The following is a 23,606-nucleotide window of genomic DNA, read 5'->3' on the forward strand; positions in this document are numbered from 1 at the left end:
AACTATTTACAGAGAAAAATAGTATCGTAAGCCATGTTTCTTTTCGTTCTGCTTAATCAAGTGCCCCAAAAAAGATATTTAAAATAAACAAAACAATTAGTGTATCTTGACTGCTTTCTTTAATAACTACAATACACAATACTTGTACTTTTACTTTGAGTTCTTTAGTAAATTTTGAAATAAACTACTTGCAATACTTAAGTACAAAAAATGTTGAATAGTTTAGTACTTCCACTTAAGTATGGTGCTTAAAGAGCACTTTAACTTCTACTCAAGTCAATTTTTGATAGAGTACTTGTACGTTTACTTAAGTATGGGTCTCTAGTACTTTATACATCTCTGGTTACATCTTCAAAGGAGGTTGTCTCCATGCAACACATAAACCATGGTTACACAACATGTATTAGTGCAGTCGTTCAGAAGGAAGCAAAATATTTTTTATTATAAGAAAGCATTTTTTATTAGAACCCCACAGAGAACCACTTCACCCCCCTACGCGAGATGGGTCGCTATGTGGCAATCATCGGTGACTCCATTGTTCACCACATCCGCGCTGCTTCTACTAAAGGTAACAATGTATGCACTCACTGCTTTCCCAGTGCTCGTGTTGATGTTTCTGTTAAGGTACACGCTATGCTGAGCACTGGGGAGAGCTTCAGAGTTGTCATCCTCCACATGGGGACGAACGACACTTTGCTGAGCAAACGGAGATCCTAAAGATGGACTTGTTTCTGGACCGCTTCCCACTTACCACTAAGGAAATGAAAGGTTCAGCAGACTTTTTGCTCGGCATGAATGGCTATTAACAGTGGCGTCTTTAGGCATGGGCAACATGGGCAATAACCCAAGGCAGCATCTTGTTGGGGGCTGGCACAGGGAAGATGGTGGCGGGGAGAAAAAAAAACTAACCATACTAAAATCTTTGAGATGCCATTTACTTTATGCAAGTATATTGATTTAGAATGTTAATCCCAGAATAAAGCTGCTTTGGGCCATTCACAAGCAGTGTCTTTTGCATGCCAAGCTTGATACTCTCTATGTGCAACTGAAACTACGCTGGTGAAATCAAACTGTAGCATACACACAGAAAGCAATTCCCGCGCGCCTCACACGCTGCTCTGCTCCACACTCTCAGAAAAAATGGTACAATGTTGTACTAAAGAAGGTACAAACCCTTGTCACTGGGGCAGTACTTTTTATGAAACAAAATTGTACCTTAAGGCAAAGAAACAAATTTGTACCCTTGCAGTTTGTACCTTTAAGGCCATAATTTGTACCATGGGAAACCAAAATGTACCTTTGGTTTTTAAACCTGCAGATACAAAATTGTACCTTCATCAAAGGTACAAATCTGATCCATGAAGGTACCTCTACAGTGACAAGACAATTCCTACCTTAACAGTGTCAAATGTGCTCCTTCATGAACTATTTAAAGGCATTTTACTATCTCCAAAATTTATCAATTTATTATCAGTAAATATAAAACATCAAATACATTTTTAAACAATGTTTTTTTTTTTTTAAATAAAGCTTAATTTTGTGTAAATGCACCTTTTCCATTCACAATAAAGAATAAAAAATACTTTAACATAAATCAAAAGATCTTTTTTTGCTAAACATTTCACAACACTTTCACAAAACATATTACAGAAACACATTCTCCCATCTACAATATAAACATTTTCTCCAACTTTCACACAATACCTTTGTAATCAAAATTTAATTTAATTGGCTTAATTTTAAAACAGAAATAGAATTATGCAGAAGTATTGTAATTAGATATGCAAAATGTTTGATTAGATTTACAATAGTAAAATATCTGTATGAACACTTTGCATATGCAGGACGTTTGCCAGCTCACGTGTGTAGTGGAAAGCAAACACCAAAAGGTGCAGATATCAATAATGAATCTGTATTCATCAGAAAATGCTTACCAAATGTTTATTAAATGCCTTAAAAGTTTAGTTCACAATACCTATGCGTGTCTATGTACAGTGAAACCGGAGGAATTGATGCAATTTTTATGCTGAGGTGTTGGCACGCAGCTAAGCAAGTCGACAAAACTAAAGTTTATATGATGATGATCTTATTTTGACTAAGCATGGCTATGTAGCAGAAAGGAGGGATAATGAGTCAGGGAGGTAAGACTTTCACGGCCATGAGTTGGGTCAAAGACAACAGATAATTTTATAAAACATATGTATGTTTTGTATTCTATAGAATTGTCCTTAATATTCATGCAAAATATTTCTTAAGTGATCTTAGCATATCACTCCAGTTGTGTCTTTCTTAACATTGTTTTCCAGTTACATTTAGATTGATTTCTGTTAGTTATTTAAAATATTAAATGTACATTAATAATAATATTGGACAGTATATTGGCCAGTACTTGGTTGCTTTTTGCCAATAACTGGAATCTTTTCTGTGAGCGTCCTAGGCTTTTTCATGCTGATGGGCTGCACCCCAGCATATGGAGCTGAATTTCTGTAAGACATCTTCAGGATGCTTAGCTCTGTCTGACTAGTGGGTGAAAATCCACATTTTAGCCATATAGACTCTTGCTTGTCGCACTTAAATCAGAGTAATGTATATTTGGCTAACCCCATAGAGACTGTGTCTGTTTCTCTTATTAAATCAAGAAGTAAACTTACTATGTGCTCTAAGAAAAAAATCTATTAAGAATCAAACCAGAAAAACTGCAAAAAAAGAAATGAAATACAGTGAAAATATACATTTTTTAAAGCTTGGTCTCCTAAACATCAGGTCACTAGGACCTAAAGCAATTTCATGAGTGGAACAATAACAGTCAAAAATCTTAATACACTGTGTCTCACTGAAACAAAACTACTATATTAGTTGAAATGAAGCAACTCTTTCAGGATTCTTATAAAAGCATGAGGTTGGTCAGACTGGTTGTGGTGGTGGAGTTGCATCAATCTTTAGTGATATTTTTAGTGTTAATTAAAGAAACGGACTTATGTTTAACTCTTTTGATGTATTGGTGCTTAATGTACTATGAAAATACTATGAAAAAACTCATCTCTCTTTTTAATTACCATATATAGACCCCCAGGAACGTATGTCAATTTTCTAAAAGAGTTTTTTGATTTTATTTTAGACTTAATAGTTAACACTGATAAAATACTAATTGTAGGATTAGGACTTTAACATCCACATAGTTGACGCTAACGATACATTAGGGCTCAAATTTGCAGATTTACAGTCACTTGGGATAAAGCAAAATGTTGTTCGTCCAACTCATCGCTTAAAATTAGATCTAATTGTGTCTCATGGAGTTGAGGTCATTATTGTAGACATTATACTACAAAGTGATGATATAACAGACCACTACCTCTAACTATAAGCTTTGTTTACCTGAATTTAGCAGATTTGCACAGATATATCACCCTGGCAGAACTATCATCCGTTCACTAAAGATGAATTTACAAACAACTTACCTAATCTTTCTCTATTTCGAAATGCAGCCGCAAACGCAAATTACCTTGATGTAGTAACCTGGGGCCTCATGTACGAAGACTTGCGTGGAAATCTTACTAAAACATTGCGTACGCACAAAGCTGTAAATGTGCGTACGCAGAAAAAATTTCAGATGTATGAAACACTGCGTACGCCGAATCTCACGCATATTCTTTTGTGCATCTGAATGAACGTGAAACTGAGCGCAACATGCACGAGCACAAAACCCCTCCCTGCCTCCTCCCCCGTATGAATATGCTAATGACTATGCTAATGGAAAAACCCAACGAAAAAGCAACGGCAAAAGCAAGCAAAAAGAGAAACTTTGAACAGAATGTGAATTGGAGGTGCTGCTTTCGGAGGTAGACCGGAGAAAAGCGGTGTTATTTGCAAGTTTGTTCTCCGGAATTAACAACAAAAGAAAATAATAGAGTGGGAGAGTTTAGCTGATGCGGTCAACACAGTTGGGTCTGAACATATCGCACTGAGTGCATTAAAAAAAAAAGAAATAGTGTGGTTTATATCTGTAAAATGTTACAGGACGCTTAACAGTTTCAGTGGCGCGCTCGTAAGACGCTTGTGATCATGAATTGATACGTTCGAGCATGAACTCGGCTCGAATCCAGCGTCTAATGAACTCTTTCTTGTTTTTTCCCCCGCTACACATCAGATTTTGGCAACTATTTATCACGAGAAAGACAAATAGGAATCATCAATAAGTTCATATCAATAAGCATCATATTTTATTTGTACATTTATTGAATGGAAATGTTTCTGATTCACGCATGCAAATTCATCTTCAGATAGTGTCTTTATAGAAATATGCGTGCGGTAGATCGCTCAGATTACATTGGGAAAACAGGCGACTGCTGCAAATTGTGCTTTAATGTTTAGCTGGTCAAATGTATGGTATGGAAACCTTATATACCTGCTGAACCCGCCTCATACAGCTGCCATTGCAAGGCTCAGACACTTTGTAGAGAGGAATTTAACACAACTGCCTCTAGGAGTCGCCAATGAAAATAAAACAGACACGCACAAAAAATGTGTGTACGCCTGCCAGAAAGCTGCCGTGAAGCTGCGCACATTCCCACGTTCAGTTCATTGTTAGTAAATCCAAACGTGAGCGATTCTGAGCGTGAAACCTGGCGTACGCAAAGTTTTTGTGCGTACGCAGCGTTGATACATGAGGCCCCAGCAGTATAGATCTTTACAAACACACTAAACACTGTTGAAACCATTAAATTAAAAAAGGTTAGATATAATAAAACTACACCATGATATAATAGTCATACTCACACTCTCATAGCAGCAACTGGTGGCCTGGAATGTAAGTGGAAAAAAACTAAATTAGAGGTCTTTAGAATTGCGTACAAAAATAGTATGTCCAACTATACACTGCAAAAAATGCTTTTCTTATTTAGATTTTTTGTCTTGTTTCTAGTCTAAATATCTAAAATTTCTCATATCAAGAAGACTTTTCTTGACGAGCAAAACATATTGTCTTGTTTTGAGAAATAATATGCCAATATTAAGTGAGTTTTTCCTTAAAACAAGCAAAATAATCTGCCAATGGGGTAAGCAAATTAATCTTGTTTTTTTCTTTTGACGTAAGATTATTTTGCTTACCCCATTGGCAGATTATTTTGCTTGTTTTAAGGAAAAACTCACTTAATATTAGCACATTATTTCTCAAAACAAGACAATATGTTGTGCTTGTGTAGAAAATTCTTCTTGATTTAGGAATTTTTAGATATTTGGACTAGAAACGAGACAAAAAATCTAAGAAAAGCATTTTTTGCAGTGTAGGAGAGCTCTAAAATCCGCCAGTGCTGACCACCTCCGCAAACTAATAGAAAATAATCATAACAATCCCATATTTTTTTTTTTATTGCTAAATTAACAAATAATCGGTCATCTTTGGAACAAAATGTACCACCACATATCAGTAGAGATGGCTTTTTTAGTGATAAAATAGAAGGTTTCAGACAGAAAATAGAATATTGTAAACTTTCTGCACCACCTTATACTTCAGATCATTAAACATTCCACTAAATCAAAATAATCTACAGTGCTTCAAAACCATAGAACAGGAAGAGCTAGACAAACTTATAAATGGTTCTAAACCAGCTACATGTTAGATTCTATTCAAACAAAATTACTGAAAGAATTACCTGTAATAGGAGAACCTCTTCTTGACCTTATCGTCAATTGGTGAAGTGGCTTGCTACTGACAAGACACTGGCTTGCTCAGATCAGGACTTGTGGAGCTGCGATTAGGTGGATTTGCTCTTAAGTGTTTGAAGCAGTGAAATTTAAACCCCACTAAACTAAACTAAGCTAAACTGAACTTCAACTCTCAAATCTGGATTTTACTAGAATTATGCTAAGCTGCTTTGACACAATATGCATTGTAAAAATGTGCTATATAAATAAAAATTAACTGAATTATTATTGTCAGTTTCGCCTGCAGCCGTATGGCTGTATACGCACTGTGAGTACCTACCATGAGAGGGCGGAAATTAATGCCACTTTTTATTTATTTATTTATTTGTGACATCATTTAAATTGATAATTAAACAGTATACACTACAACTGCCTGCTTTTCCACTATCGTACCAAATCGTTTTAAGTACTCTTCGGTACGGTTACGGTTGTTTCTCCACTGAGGCTGGAACGGCGCTTCACCATTACAATCCATTCTCTGCCTGGAATTCTTTGCACGGAGACAACCGTGCTGAACTGTGATGACAGATTCTGTTCTGTGTGTTGCCGTCGCGGCTCAGTTGCCAAGCTAACTTACCACAACTAGCTTAGCGGCGGCGCGCTAGTTATGAGACATCCACAAGTGAACTACACTACATTTAATATAAAAAATAAGACAGATCTAAACAATACCATTTTGAAAAGGGTTTTAAAACCATAGAGCAGTCTCTGGCAGAGAATCACTGGAACACCACATTTTAAAACTATAATAATAACTTTTAATAATAAGTTATTATTTCACTGACTTAGATAACCATGTGTAATCAAAATGACTAACTTGTCGTCTAAAATCTTAAAATAATAAAATAGCCTTTTATTTTATTCGTGGCTAGAGCTTGATTAATTTGATTAACATTCTATGAGACCTTTATTTCGCCTGACTGTGAGTTTATTGCACACGCTGTATTTGGTAGCACAAAAACTCGCTCTGAGAACTTTACCAACAGCTACATGAACTGCTGAAAGACTTTTTTTACTGCTGCGCAACGAATAAAGATACGCTTAACATCATTGATGTCCACAATCCTACCCTTTATACATGAATTTGCAGACTCTTTAAACAACAAGGAAATAACTGCACTACAGTCAAACCAGACGGCTTGTAGGTCCAAGGTAGGCCTACTGTTGTATAAGTTAAATCATAGCATTTATTTGCACCAATAAACACGTCAAATTAATAAATACATAAAATAAATATGGATTCTTATCCATGGTATTGTTTTTACTAAAAAAAAAATAATAAAATGTTTTATAAAAATAAAATGAGCATCATTTTTTTTTACCATTCAGTTAAACAGAAGTTGGACATTTATGGGGCTATGTAACATGTTTTTGTGTTTTTTGTTTGTTTGTTCTTGGTGATCTTTAATATATACTGGGTAGCTACACAAAATATTTTCTAAAATGTCAAGCAGGAATTTGTCTACAGCTTTAATTATGAAGACAATAAAATATTAAAAACAACAAGAATAAAATGATAAAAATACTAAGATAAAAAGAGCAGAACTTTGCGAAATTCTAAAAAATATTCGTTTTTAATTCACTTGATGCATTCGTTATTTAATGTTTGAATACTTAGCCATCGGAAGGGGGCGGGGCGGTGGTGGATTTGTGTGTACCTTGGAATAAAATCCTGCAGGAGTTCCAGAATATTATAGCAAATATTTATTTTGATTTGTTGTAACAAAAATGTAGACACTGCTAAAAAGAGCCTTATATTTGTTTTTCACTTCCTGTAAAGTAATAATATATTTAACCATTTTTCTCTTTATGTTTTAATTTAGAATGAAAAATATAGTGTTCCTAATGCATTTGCTTGTATTGAAATAAACGTTATTATAAAGATTTTGAGCTTTACTGACTTTTTTCAACACTCTTCTATTAACAACTTAATACATTATAAAGAGTCTCAGTTCATAAGTCTAATCTCACTGCTATAGGTGTGTGTTCATGGTCTGTATTAGATGTCTTCTATTGTGTCTGTGTTATTTACCATTACTTTCCACCATTTAAGAATTTGATGCCTCACATACTTCAAACCCCGTTGTCGAAGTCCATTGTGCAACTTTTTGTATGAACACACAATCACCAGCACCTTTATCATGGTTTTGTTTTATTTTGAGCTGGTTGTGTATGCCAGTCATGCCTCGTGGTGTAAGCAATATCTGTGCAGTGGGCAGTGGTGTAAAGTAACTAATTACAAATGCTCAAATTACTGTAATTACTTTTTCTCAGGAATTGTAATTTACTGAGTAGTTTTAAAAATGTGTACTTTTACTCTCACTTGAGTACATTTTTAGTGCAGTTTCTATACTTTTACTCTCACTACTTTATTTTTTCTTGTCTATGGGAATTAGAAAAATCAGTCCTGTAATTTCTGTCCAATCAAATCATACATAGAAGGTAAATTGCATCATAATGAACTACTTCAAGACGTTCACTTTACATTGCAGCAAACTGTTTGAAAGTGTCCAAGAAGATGTTCAAAATCTTTACACGGATTGACCCAGAGACTGTTTAGATCAGGGATGCCCAAACACAGGCTGTTTCTTAATTCCAAGAACGCAGAGAACGGACTTGTGTTCTTGTGGAGACTGGTCTTGCCAGGTGTCCTCGGAAGAACGAACTCGGGAGACCACGAGGGCAAAGAATGCGTCCTTTGAGAAATGAGATGCTGCGTTCTTCCTGATGGTCACAGGACCTTCACGCATTTAAAAGGTAAATTATTTAAACATTACAGCATTCATACAAAGATTTGTTTTTAAAAATAAATACTGTGCATAAAAACCTTATCAATATACTCTGCACAATATAAATAAAACTGATTTTAATACAAATTTCAGCAAACAAACACCCTTAATGTGTTTATTCCTTTATTAAGATGTCCATTGTAATGTTTACCTTTACTGTTTCATTTAGGGAAACTCCTGAGGTAAATAAGTTAAATCTCTGAACTTTAATAATAAATCTAGATAAAATGCTGCTCTTCCCACCTTCAGTCGCAATGACTTATGGGACTTCCAGAGCGAGTTTGGTGCTAAAGTCTACATGGGTGCGTCCTCGATATCAAGATCACATCCGAGAAGTTTCACGCATCCTCTGTTCCTGCCGTCTTGAGTATTGGAACTGAACTTTGGCAGCTGATGATGATGTTACACGAGAACACGAGGACGCAAGACCACTGAAGAACGCATATTGTGAAACGGCCACAATCGTGGAGGGCCGATGTTCTGCAGATTTTAGCTCCAACTTGCCTCAACACACCTGCACGCATTTTTCTAGAAAGCCTAGTATAAGATTGATTAGCTAGCACAGGTGTGTCTTATTGGGATTGGAACTAAACTTTGCAGGACACCAACCCTCCAGGACCGAGTATGGGCACCCCTGGTTTAGATGCATGTCACTGATGAGAAGATGATGGATATTTACTGTATGTTGACTGAAATGGCCTTAAACACCCAGCAGGCACAAGACATCAACATACCGTAAGATTGAAATTGTACCCTAACGTCGTGGAGACGCTGCATTTTGTTTGGAAATGAAAATCGGGTTTTCATCAGAACTCAACGTCAGCCTGATGTCAATGTCCAACGTCCAACCTAAATCCAACCAAATATCAACATCTAATGATGTTACAACTTGACGTTGTGTCGACCTTACCACCATGACATCTATCAGACGTTGAATTTTGGTTGTTATAACTGATGAATAAATGTCAGTATTTGACATCAATAGGATGTTGGTTTAAGATGTTGGCTTGACATTGGATTTTGGTCACTTTCTAACAACCTAAAATCAACCGAATATCAACATAATTTGATGTCATTATTGGATATAGTGTTGTCTTTAAACGCTGGCTAGACATTGAATTTTGGTCACCTGCATCACAACCTAAATCTAACCTAATATTAGCATCTTATGACATTGTTTGCCTGCTGGGCAATAACTAAATGCACTACAGAATGTTAGGCTTACACACACACATCCACATATTACATGTAAATGCATCAACTTTTAACAGCATAATACTTACTACTCACTTATGAGTACTTTTAAAAGGGCTACTTTTTACTCCTACTTTGAGTCATATTTACAACAGGTACTTTTACTCTACTCATACAACATTTTCGGGCACTTTTACTTAAGTATGCTTTTTCAGTACTCTTTCCACCACTGGCAGTGGGTAACTGTTTCTGAGCTCTACATCTATAAACATTTGTGGCAGAGATTAGAGGATATTCAAAGGTGTGTTTTTATTATCTATGAGGAAGCAAAACTGAAAGATCTGAAAATGGAGGCCTGGCAGCTCAAAAAAAAAAATGGTGGACATAAGGAGAAACTTTTGAAAGAAAAGTGTAAAGTCTCTTAGCATCGTGTTCATCATGATGATAACAAGGGCTGTGCAATTAATTGAAATTCAATTTGGTTTGGTTTAATTTTGGAAAACGATTTAGAAAATAAAATAATCAATACAATAAAGATTAAATGATTATTGTGTCATATCATTATTCATGTTTTTTAAAAGCTTAAAAGAGAGCTTGTGATTGGGTTGGTGGGTGTTGCATACCAATGTCAATAATCAAGCAAATCTACACCCTTGCTTTACAGTTGTTCTTATAATTAGTTTTTGCAAACCCAAACATGCAGATTTCTAAGGCTTGGTCACCAATAATGTTTAGCAGTCTGGTGCTTTGTGTTTTCTTATCTTTTATTGTGACAGCAGAAGAAATCATGCACAGGACCTTCAGGAAGATCCAGCTCCTTCCTATTACTTCCTACTAATCATCAATATTAAAATATGAATGGATGCCATTAATGTCAACATGCTGAGGTTCTCCTTTCAGTGGAACCTTAACGTTTAGAGCCCTCATTGTGTGAGGCACACACATTACAGTATTTAAAGTCATTTTGTTTAGAAGCATTAAGTGAAAATGAGAATTTGTAAAATGAGACTTGTAAACACGGCTAAAATGTCAATATTCCATCTAACTATAGTTTAGTGCACAAAACCAAAAGTTTGAGATTTATTTTTATTTAGCTCAGTACCCTTTTAGAATATTTTCTAGTCAATGTTGCAAAAAGATGCTACCACCACCATGCTTCAGTGCTTACTTATCTCAGAGTAGGTAAAAAATGAGTTTGACAAAAGAAACATTAAGACACATTAATGCCTAGTATTTGTTAATGAATTGCCATAAACACATATTTTATCAAGACTTAACATGATCAGCAAACAGAACAACTTTGCAAATAATGTCAAATGTTTTTTTAGAGCCAAGCTAAATCACTTTGCTTCAGATTGCTTAGATGTTTTCATAAATACACAGAGACAATAATAATTTTATATTAACCTCTTTCTTATCAAGATAGTCTTGAAGCTCTTCCACTCTGTCGAGATACTGCTTACACTTTTCTCTGATCTTCTGATTACCCTCCTTACCCTGCGGTTCACCTGAATGTATTAAAACAGATGAGTTAAATGAGAAATTAATTAAAACAAAAGACAATTACAAGAGGTCATGGGAAATAGTTATAAATAATTCTACATTTATGCCATTATGTGCACTCACGTTTTATTATATGCAGAAAATATTTCACCGCATGATGATATGACTTAATAGCCTCTTCAAAATGTCCAGCCTGGTCCTCCTCTGAAGCTTTCTGAGCTATAGCTATGGCTTTCTGTAAAATAGAGCAAATAAAATGTGTAATTGTGCAATTTTAGTTTAAATTGTGCAACTGTAAAATGTGCAATTGTGCTTACCAAATATTAACTCTCCTGTCTCATAAATGTAAGACATAAAACATAATCATGAAATGTGAGATGTGTACATCTTAAAGTTTACTCACCCTTCTACTCACACATCATTTACACACTTTTTTTTGCTTGAAACCTGTAACCATTGAAACCTGTAATCCATATGATTTGTTTTTTATAATATGGAAGTCAACGGCTGCATTTTAAATTTATTAGATGGTGAATAAAGAAACTCAAAGGTTTGAAACCACCTGAGGCTGAGAGAAATTGAGCAAATATCTCTTTAAGGTACTTTGTGCAGCCCCAAAATACAATTAATTAATTTACATCTTTATTATATATATATATATATATATATATATATATATATATATATATATATATATATATATATATATATATGGATTTTATATTTTTTTTAAATTATTTTAAGAAACATTGTAAATTACATTATTCTAGTCTTTGCAAATTAAATGTTAGAAACCATCTGTTTTGTTTAATTAGTCATGAAGATGGTAAGGACAGAGAGCAAGAAAAAGTATATAGAGCTAGTGAAAAGAACAGGTAGGACTGCCCCCACATATACACACAGAGAAAAACTTACATTGCAGATGGGACAATAACCATTTTCAAGGTATACCATGGTTTAGAAAAGTCAAGGTTTTAAAACCACCAACATTTTCTGCTCTACCATTTTGAGGTATGTGTAATTTTTTTTTTATTTCGTTTTTTTAAGACACCAGTATCTCCAGCAGAAAATATATCCAAAGAGGCTGTTTTAAATTGTAAAGAAATCTGTGCTTTTCAAACAAATGAAGACAGCAAAAGTCAAGGATTCATTTTCATTATTTGCAAATTATTTGTTGGAGCCAAAGCATGTGACAAATGCTTGGGCTTGCACACAACAGGCAGTGTCTTTTGAAAACAGCATCATAAAAAAAAAACAAGTAACCATCATATAGAATCTTATCTTTCTTGGAAGGAATTAGCAACGGACTCTGCTGTCCCAGGAGATCTGGCCCACTCCAACATCTGCCACCCACCCTACCATCGCTTTACAAAAAAATGGCGTCTGAGGACGACCCGGAAGTGTTCCTCAATCTTTTTGAGAAGATGGTGGAGGTATGTGGCTGGCCACGTGCCAAGTGGCCCGTACAAGTCATCCCGCTGCTCTCAGACGAAGCCCAATTTGCCACACAGCAGCTACCTCCCCTGAATCTCGTGGAGCACTCTCACCTGAAGCGAGCCATTCTCCAGCGGGCCGGCTGCAACCCAGAGGAGCAGCATCAGCGCTTCCGGTCTCTTGAATTGGTAGAAAACAGTCGGCCCTTTGTGTTCGCCTAGCAGCTCCATCACGCCTGATGCAGATTGCTGGTGCAGGATGGCAGGGACGTTTCCCAGGTAGAGTAGCACACCATGCCTCTCTCCAGTTCAATCGGTTGGTCTCGCTAGCCGTGGGGGTGTAGTGGAAAGGTCTGGGCTAACGGGTGAGGCAGACGGTGGGGGTATGTGGATTTTCTGTTAACCGTTCGTAAGGTATGAGTAAGATTTTTTATTTACTTTTTTTTGTTTTTTAGATGCCATTATTAAATTGTAAAAATATCTGTGATTTTAAAACAAATGAAGGCAGCAGAGTTCGGTAATTAATTTGAATTTTTTAGCCTAACATGTTTACTGTTTCAAAATATTTTAAATGTCTCTCAAAATAAAATAAATTGTGTACAAAAGGGAAAAAAATGATTTGTTTTTTACCCAGACATTTAACAAAATATATATTTCAAAGAAGTCTCAAAACTGTGATTCCATGAAACCGTGATATTTATATCCAAGGTTAACATCTCTGCAAAGAGTGTTGCAGAAGCTCTGTTTCATATAATCTCCCCAGTGGGAATGCCTTAAGGAGATTCTCCCTGACCAAGGCACCACGTTTATGTCATGCACATTGCGCGAACTTTACAGATTGTTGGGTGTTAAATCGCTAGAGTCTATCACCCACAAACAAATGGGCTGATGGAACGATTTAATTCCCCAGGCCTTCATAGGGTTTTCCCGCTTCGACCTTCTTTAGGGCAGACAGCCCAGAGGGGTTTTGGATGGCCAAAGGATGACCAATGCCGGCAGAGATCTTGATTACGATGTAGTGTGTACGGACAGGGCTGATTCATGTCAGATATATTACATTAATCTGCTCATGCAGTGGAGGCAGCCAGAGGAGGTGATGCTGGCTAGGCTTGTTACCAACGAGGATGACTTGGGTCCAGATAGCACTGGCTGACAGCAGCCAGGCCCTCTAGTCACCGGCGGTGACCATCTCTCAACGAGCTAGCTCATCAATATTTGCCACCTTTAACGTAAGTATTCTAACGTGTTCTCACCCTTGCCTAGTCGTACTAACTTGATTCAGCACCATACCGAGACCAAACCAGGCGTGGTTGTTAGGACCCAGCCATATCACCTACCTTAACAAAAGAAAAATTGATTTAGGAAGAATTGAGTAACATGCTGAAAATTGGTGTAGTAGAACAATGCCACAGTGAATGGGCCAGCCTGATCGTGTTGATAACCAAAACCGATGACTTGGTCAGGTTTTGTGTGGATTATCAAAAATTTAATGCTGTGTCGAAATTCGACTCATATGCAATGTTGCATATTGACATTGAAATTGACAAAGGGATATTGGCAGATCCCCTTAACTCCAATATCCCGCAAAAAACAGCCTTCACGTTGTCGTTTGGATTGCACCAATTTGTAACACTTCTGTTCAGGGCACTGGCTACATTTCAGCAGGTGAAGGACGAAATACTCGTCCCCCCACTCAGCATATATTGCTGTTCATTTAGATAACATTTTCATTTTCATTAATAATTGACAGCTGCATATGCAACATACGAGGGCAGTAGTGTCAGCACTGAGACGGGCCGGGCTCAGGGCCAACGCAAATAAGTATGCAATTGGACGAGTAGAGGTAAAGTATCTGGACTTACGTTAGGTCACGGGCAGGTGCAGCCCCCAATTGATAGGAATGCAGCTATTGCAACATGTCCAAGACCTAAGACCAAAAAGGTAAGACACTTTTTGGGACTGGCAGGATATTACAGGCGTTTTGTTCCTAATTCTCTTCAGCTCATTGACTGATCTCACTAAAAACGAATACCATCCAATGGTCAGAGCAGTGCCAACAGGCCTTCAACCAAGTAAAATCTATACTTTGCTGGGGCCGCTATTGCATGCGCCTGATTTTGCTCTTCCCTTTTGCGGGGTTTGAGGCGGTTTTCTCCAAGGAGGTGGCGGGAGTGGAACGGCCGGTGCTGAGCCGGACGGCTCCCTGGCCTTAGGTGGGTAGTGGGTGTATGTGGAGAGGTAAGCATGATTAAACACTTAATGAAGGGGGAGAGCATGCTTAAAGCCTGGCGGCTAGTCAGCGGGCCAATCAGAAATAATAAAAAACACCTGTTTATTCTAGTTATTGGGCCAGAGAGACACCCCTCTTGAGCAGAAGAGAAGGAGCACACACAGAGCTGCAGTGTTGTCATGGCTGCATTTATCCAATAAAAATAACTATTCTTTACCTTATATCACTGACCCTGTCTTCTTCTGCCCCTCCTACAAACAAACATTGCTACACATGCATTAAAGCAGCAAAATATTTTGCTGTTGAATTTGATTGCACTCCTGACATTTCAAAACAGGAACAAACTTCTGTTATTATATGATGTGTCCACATAGTTGAAGATAAAAAAGCAAGTATACATGAATCATTTGTTAGCTTCACTGCTGTGAATGACACAACTGGTAAGGGCTTATCAGAGAATCTGATTGAAGTAAATGGGCAGAATTTAGGTTTGGAATTAATTAACTGTTGTGTGCAGAGTTATGACAATGGCTCCAATATGAGTGGGATTCAAAAAAGGTGTCCAAGCCTTAATTCTAGAGAATAACCAAGAGGCATTATTAATTCCTTGTTGCAGGCACAGCCTTAATCTGCTTTTATGTGATGCAGCATCCTCTAACAGAGACTGTTTAAATTTTTTAAGGGGCTCTCCAGAGATTGTACGCAATCTTCTCTACATCAGTCCAGAGATTAGACATTCTGAAAGAATTTGTGAAAATTACACTGAAGCCACTGAGTGACCCCAGGTAGGAAGCCAAACTGGATTCTGTTAAAGCTGTGCGCTTACAGCTTGGGGAGCCGTTGATGCTTTGGAAAAACTTGAAATAAGGGGCTAAAGATGGTAAAATAGCATCAGAGGCTAAATTACTCTCTAAAGAAATTGCGAGCATAGAATTTCTTGTGTGCTTGGTAATTTGATATGACATTTTGGCAGAGAACACACATGTAAGCAAGGCACTACACACTGCAGATGTGTCTTTGGACACAGCTGTTACACTTATTAGTTCTCCGAAAGACTTTTTGGTACAGTATAGAGAAGAGGGATATCAAAAATCCATGTCTGTAGCAGGCAGAATGACAACTGAAGTGAGCTCAGAAGGAAAAAAAATATTCCATGATGAAACCAGACATCACAGATGATGAAGACCCTGTAAAGCAATTTAGGTGTAATTTTTTTAATGTAATTGTTGACATAGCAACCTAAAAACTTTTAATATTCAATAATATTGGTCATGTCAAATTAAGTTTTTTTAATCAAGATGAAGACTATGACAAAAGAAGAACTAAAAGAATCTGCAACAAGATATGCACTAACAACAAGCGACATTTCAAGAGACATCATTCAGGAAATCACTTTGCAAGCCGAATCCTTAAAGGGCACAAAAGAGCTTTTAACAAGCTGACTTTTATGCAGCAGGAAAATCTTGAAAAGGTCTTTCATAATTTGTCAGTGGCATTAATAGTGTTCCTAACAATACCACTAACCGTTGCCACTGCTGAAATATCTTTCAGCAAAATAAAACCTATAAAAGCATACCTTCCTTCAAATATGCACAATGGCCGCTTGACCCATATTGCAATCATCTCCGTTGAAAAACAATCTAGCAAGGTCAACTTCATTTGATTAAAATACTTGACAAATGGGCAAGTAAAAAGCAAGGCATGTCAAAGTGTTGTGATCACTTAATGAGTAAATTGAAATGAAATTAATTGAACTTTTACCACTATTTGTTCAAAATTGTGACATGCAATTGTTAGAAAATATTGTTTGCCTGTTATACAATATAGTTAGATTGGCTCTCAACAGTTTGTATTGTGTGTATGGATGTGTGGTCTTGGTAAGCCCTGCATTGGCTCCACGAAGTGAAGACATTAAAATCCTTTAATGCACACCAAGCTGTTGATTATCTCACATATTCCATGGTCATTTGCAATTTTTTTGCTAACTTGTTTTACTCATTGCAGCGTAATATTTGTCTGAATTGTCATCAGTTTTTGACTTTTTAGATTTTCTAGCCCCTCCACTGTATTAGCAGTGACAGGCAGACAGACAGACAGAGATTACGTGTTTGCTGCTAACGTAATTAATATGCAATTTTATCAATCTGATCAGGTAGATAAATTAGACATTCCCAGTCACACCTGGAGTGCTTCCAGTCACATTCCCAGTTACACGTTTCTTTTGTCTACTTTCTACCACTGCTCTGATGAGGGAGGATCTGCATGTATATTGGCTTTATGTTAATGTTACGTTTAATGCTGCATAAGCTCTAGAATATAGCAGAATTTCCGCAATTTACATTGTATAATAAACATACTAATCCTATTAAAAGTACCATATCAATTAAATATGCATTGCTTCATGAATTGGCTATTGTAATTAAAAATATATATATTTTTTTGATTTCCTATCAACTTTAAGCCTTCACATTTTATTCTGTTTAGTTTTAACATGTTGTTTTTATAAAATCCCTTTAATAAATATTTTTGAAAATCTAAATTTGTGTAATAATGCCTCTTTTGAATCAAATTATTAGGCTAGGCAAATTGATCTAACTATATTCTCACTAGAAAATCTCTTAAAACTTTATTTTGTGGCATAATTGAAGAGTATTTTTTATTGTTATATTTTGTGGATATACAAAAATCAAAATTATACTTTTAAACTAACTTTGATCAACCATGTAATTGACTTAAATAAAAACTAAGCTAAACAATGGAACGGCATGCATGTATGTTGGGGTAAAGTTGATTTTATATTCGCATATTCTGACTTCTTAATAAAATATTTGTTTGCAAATTCTAAATAGGGAAATCATATAAGCAGCCAATGCTTGTTAAAGTACAACATTGTTCAAAGTCAAATAAATAGTGCTAATGTTGTTTTCAAGTCATACTTGCATGCGATTTCAGACCGAATATTTAAAGTACCATGGTAAACAACATACACTGAAAAAAAAGCAGGTTTCCACACAATTCATTCATGTTGTCCAAACACAAATTAATTAAGGCCACTTAACACTTTCAACAAATTTATGTGGATTGGACATAAAAAAATTAAGTTGTCCCAATTAACTCTCAAGAATTGTGTTGTTTCAGCTCATTTTAAATAAGTAGATTGAACAAGTAAAAAAATTGTGTGTAGGGAGCATGTAACAAGCTGTCATTGTACGAATGTGCGAATATAAAACCAACTTTACCTCAATTAGATGTATGTGTATGTTCGTTTGTTTGTTGGATTATGCGTGTGCACAAGCACCCAGCACACACTGTCATTAAGTTAATTATATGGCTTTCATGCAAACTAGTTTAAAGTAGGGCTGCACGATTCTGGCTAAAATGTGAATCACTTTTTTTTTCTCTTTTTTTTTTTTTTGCTTAACAACAACATCACGATTTTCTCACGATTCTTTAGATGTAAAAGGGTTAATATGAGTAGGCTATTATTATTGTTAATTCTTAAATGTATCGTCACCTTAAAATTATAAGGTTCTATCTGTGGTCTAATATTTTGAGATATTGAGCTTTAAATTTTTTGCAATTCATATAGCAAACAGTATCTGAGTAATTTTTTTTTTTAAGTCTTAAAATGTAAACAACTTATAAAAACATCCCACAGTGTAAATACTGTAGGTTGTAATTTAATAAGAATATGTTAATAACGAAATTTGGACAAAAATGTTAGATAGAACCTTATAATTCCAAGGTGACAATATGGTAAAACAACAATAATATTAGGCCTATGTGTAGGTCTACTGTTGCCTAAAATGCTAAATTTTGTATAGTCATTATGATGGACTTAAAGAGACTTTCAATATGTCCTGTTTGTTAATTCACAGTAAAATGATGACATCTGAATACAACTATTCATAAATATAAAGTTGAATTATTATGTTTAGGACATGTGCTTGTCACTTGCCATTGACAACATTATTAGATCATTTGTTTTCACTGGTAAAATTAGACATTTGTCATTATGAGATTTCTTCTTGCATTATATTCAACATTATATAAGCTATAGTAGTTATACTGGCCCTGTAAACATTTATTTTCATGCACAACACTATGTGTTAACTATGAAAGAAAAAACATCAAATGCTTGTCATAAACATATATATATATATATATATATATATATATATATATATATATATATATATATATATATATATATATATATATATGTATTTATATATATATATATATATATATGTATGTATATATATATATATATGTATGTATATATATATATATATATATATATATATATATGTGTATGTATATATATATATATATATATATATATATATATATATATATATATATATATATATATAAATATATATATATTAGTGCTGTCAATCGATTAAAAAAATTAACTAATTAATCGCACCTTTAAAAAAAATATAATCGCGATTAATCACATTTAAAATACTGAAACTTGTCATTTTGGCTATTTAAATGTGAAATTAATGTAAACACAAGACAAAAAATATTTAAATTCAAAATATAATTGTTTAATAGAATTTTTGTTTAACTTGTAACAGATTTCTTCATGTACACAACATACCCACAATAAACCATCAAGATCCTGGCTTGACAGCCATATTTATTACAGAAATTAAAACACAGGCATGTTAATGACATTTAAATTTCAAAAGAATCAATGCCAAGAAAGAAAACATTGATTTGCATGTTGGATTCTAAGTGGACTACAAAAAAAAAAAAAGCCAAAATACAGGAATTGCAGATATGGAAAATGAAAAATTATAATAATAAACTATAGAATACAAACTGTTGCACTCATTGTAAAGTTTTATTGCTGTGAGTTGAGAACATTAGTTATAGAGTAGAAACAATTTTGCTTAATCCTCCTTTACATTTATCCAGTTGCTAAGACTAGGAGTATCCCGCAAGTGCACAGAGACTCCCAAATGCCCGCAAATGAATGATAATTTCTTGCAAACCGGTCGTTAAATACATTGCACACCCCTCTCGCCCCTACTCAGATATGTCACTGACTCCACCCCTGACACCCCTCAACGGGCCTGACACAGACACACACAGACACAACGCGCTGCAGACGTTTTGGCCCCAACGGCCTTCCATACTGGAGCAACTCCCCTCAGATTCAACACGCATGATCACATTCATCAAATTTGCTTAAACTAAGCGTCCTAAAGTATTACTGTATTTCACAAGGATTCTGACACAACAACGCGAAGCATACACTTTTGTTGCGTTTAATGAAGAAACACGCTAAACTTGGAAGGCTCATGCTGAAAGGCAGAGTAATGCCTTGTCTTTGACAGCTCGCGACTTCACCAGAGACGTTCTGAGTACATTTACATAAGACACCAATACTCCGATTTTAATATGATTAAGATAATACTCTTATTAAAATTCAACCGATTCACGAAATGCAGAGGATTTTCTTTCGGTTCACCATGCGGTATCAACTTACAACAGAAGTCGAAAGTTAAAAATGAAACACCCGAAATTGCATGAAACTTTGGAGAGCCTGGTGATGCGACTAATTGTTTTATACTGAAACTTGCCTTTAAAAAGTGCTTCCTTGGTCTTATCCACATTTATTGCATGTTGAACACACGTCCACCACAACAGGAAGTAAAAAAAAAACTGCAACTGCGTTAATTTTTTTTAACGCGTTATATATATAAATATATATAGCATAAAGTTTAATAATTTGAGAGCAGAGAGTCCACAAGATTTTGCAGACCAATTGTTGTTATGGAAGCATATTCCTAATGATTGTATATGTCATTTTGCCGGAGGCTTGGCCACACACAGTAATTTGCGTCTACCTACAACTATCCCATTTCATCCACATGAAGGTAGACTTGCTGAGCCAACACGAGAAAACATCAGTTCAGCAAAGCAGGGGAACTGAAGGTGTTGTTTGGAAAAAAGAGAAGAAAATTCAGATTATACAGGCCATTGTTTTGTTTTAACAAAGAAAGTTAAACAATAAACACATATGTTTGTACGTATATTTTAGCATTATACTTTGGTCTTTGTTAGGCCCCTATTTCTTAACTTTTATATAAAATGTAAAATAACTTATGTAGGCTACTTGGGTAAAGAGGCATAATTTGTTAAAATAATTGTTATAAAATAAATAAATAAATAAATAACATTACAGAAATGATGCAAGGTAAAGCATGCTCTAAAGCATGCTCTAAATCATTGTTCATAATCTGATTCGTAGCCCACATGCAATAAACCTATATTGTGCCGACAAGAATAACGTCTAAAAGGTAAAGTCTCAAGCAAGAGGAGTTATTGATATCAATAATTCAAATGGAAAGAACCCCGTGGAGGCCTGGGGTACTTCTTTGATCCCAAAGGGCATGTACGCTAACATCAGGTCTCAGTTGTGTCCATCCTCTGCGACACCTCGACGCTGCATCTATTTGAGGGTTTGGTTGAAGTGTTTAACCAGCCCGTCTATCTGTGGGTGATGGACAGATGTGCAGAGCTGTTTTACCCTGAGCTGTCGGCAGAGGTCGGTCATCAGCTGAAACATAAATGGTGTGCCCTCTTCAGTCAATTTCTCAGATATAATTCCCAGTCAGCTGAAGAACTGGACCAGCCCTTTTGCGATGTTTTTTTGCCTTGGCTTGACAGAGGGGAACCGCCTCTGGGAACCTGGTGGCATAGTCGACGATGACAAGGATGTGTTGATGGCCTCGGGCGGACTTCGGCAGCAGCCCTACCAGATTCATCTCAATGTGCTGGATGGGCACATTTATAATGGGAAGTGGTACGAGCAGGCTGGGGGGAACTTTCTGGGGTGACGTCAGGGTCACAGACCAAGCAGAGAGTACACAATTATTTGTGTCTTTGTATAGTTTTACAGCCAACTGTGTGCTAGTTTAAAGTGCCAAGCTTGTACACCGAGACTAATAACCACGCACACTGAATTAACTTTGACTTAGGCACTGGATGACCCGCTTAGAGACGCGACACGGCACACCAGACACGGACATTCGCATGTTCAGATGGCGCTCTGTGGTACACATCTGTGCGGGACAAAATTTTGAATCCCGCTCCCGCCAGGTTCTAGCCCGAACTCAACCGCTCTCACTTATATATAGCATTTGTTGTCCCGCTGCCCGACCCGTCCCGTTTTCTACCCGCCGTGCCCGTTCCCGCTAAAGAGCAGGGGGAAACAAAACCGAAAACCACCCAGCTATACAGAGTCCAGACAGCCTATAACAAGCTGTCTGTATTAACACACACACATAAGCACCAAGCAAGTGACCCACACACACACAGACATCACGCTTTCTCTCTCTCTCTCTCTCACAAACTCACACACACACACACACACACACACACACACACACACACACAGACAGACACAGACAGCACAAAGTTCTCTCTCTCATTCGCTAGAAACAATAATTCCAATTAGAGCGATCATGTGGTGAATGCCGATCTTCTGTTGAGCCTTAAGCCTTACATCTGAAAATAGAGCAAGGGTGTTCCTTTAGTGACACTGGTTTGACACACACGCTGAAAATGGCGGACGTGAAACGACAAACTGAGGATTAGGTGGCGCGTGCCTGTCAATCAATAATGGTGGGTGGGGGGACCGCACTCCTACGTCAAGTTGCAGTCTATCTAAAAACCGCTCCAATTGGTCAACCTTTTTTTGTTGTTAAATTGATAACACGCACTGGGTGTGTTTAGATCACCCCAATATGACGGTCTATACTCTATACTTACACACATGTCTGTCCAACGTAGAAATGTATAAGAAACGTATATGGGCAGCTACAGTCCCTGGAGGAATTAAAAGTGCCTTGCTGGTTTCATTTTGAATATCCTAAAATTTTTCACATCTACTACTGATTAAGTAGGTAGAACAGGGGGACAAGCAGTCCAATACAAAGGGAATCAACAGACATTTCAATGAGAAAGATATCTTCCCTCAAGGGTTTGTCAGACTCAAATTGCATGAAGTATATTGCTCACCTTGTGATGGAACATTAAGCAGTCCTGGGCCTTTCCACTTTATTTGACCCTCAGCTTGGTCAACAGCAAGAGTTGTGGGGTCCAGGTGTGTTTAAATTTTTAGTGAGTGGGCATTGCATGTGATATTAGTATCTTCACCATTGGTCAGTCACTGAAAGAAACATTGGTACAGATGATTATGGGGAACTGCTGAGGTCCTTGTGAGTCTGGGCAGACTAGAGCAAGGATAGTGACAGTTTCTTCTGCACCAGTAAGGGCAACAGGAAATGTGACATTAACCCCTAGGGGTCTGTTTTTGGGCCCTGGATAAGTTTTGACATGCACTGACATGTGACAGTTTAAGCAACCTGACAATTGAGCATTCTGTTGCAGACATTTGTGAACTATGTTACCTGATGGCTTTTTTTATGTCCAACCGATTGCACATTCCACCAGTAAGAGCAGAGTGTGTGCTACACTAGAGCACCCTGCACAAAGAAAATACCAAACAACATGAAGACACCTGCTCACTTACCGGCACTTTGGCACGTTGATCACTTTTCACTTTATAAATGTTCTCCGGGGTCTGTTCACTCACAGCTTCTTCACTTCGCCCTGCTACACTGGTGGAGAATGCGCGCTTGAAGAAGGAGTGAAGTTAAGGTAAAAAAAAACGGTGGATTTCATCAATTGCTAACACTTGTTCCCCTTCGGGGGGAACTTCAGCACTATAAG

The 23,606-nt window shown here is 36.5% G+C and overlaps 2 protein-coding genes across 9 annotated transcripts in view; both read right to left on the bottom strand.

Moving 5' to 3' along the window:
- Positions 1 to 23,606, bottom strand: part of LOC147846232 (uncharacterized) — an 849,179-nt gene that overhangs the window by 621,894 nt on the left and 203,679 nt on the right. The gene's annotated exons all lie outside the window — the stretch shown is intronic.
- Positions 1 to 23,606, bottom strand: part of vps4b (vacuolar protein sorting 4 homolog B) — an 84,073-nt gene that overhangs the window by 33,508 nt on the left and 26,959 nt on the right. For 4 of the 8 annotated variants that reach the window (XM_087239050.1, XM_087239049.1, XM_087239054.1 and 1 more), the window contains exons 2-4: positions 11,313 to 11,424; positions 11,094 to 11,194; positions 4,777 to 4,800 (exon numbers count right to left, since the gene is read on the bottom strand). In XM_087239050.1, the coding sequence (XP_087095176.1) occupies positions 4,777 to 4,800; positions 11,094 to 11,194; positions 11,313 to 11,424 (237 nt within the window). The remainder of the gene's footprint in view (positions 1 to 4,776; positions 4,801 to 11,093; positions 11,195 to 11,312; positions 11,425 to 23,606) is intronic. The other 4 variants (XM_087239052.1, XM_087239051.1, XM_087239056.1 and 1 more) reach the window with 1 other exon arrangement.

The sequence above is a fragment of the Danio rerio genome, chromosome 2, assembly GCF_052040795.2.
Source record: "Danio rerio strain M-AB ecotype USA chromosome 2, GRCz13ab, whole genome shotgun sequence".
Lineage (NCBI taxonomy): Eukaryota > Metazoa > Chordata > Actinopteri > Cypriniformes > Danionidae > Danio > Danio rerio.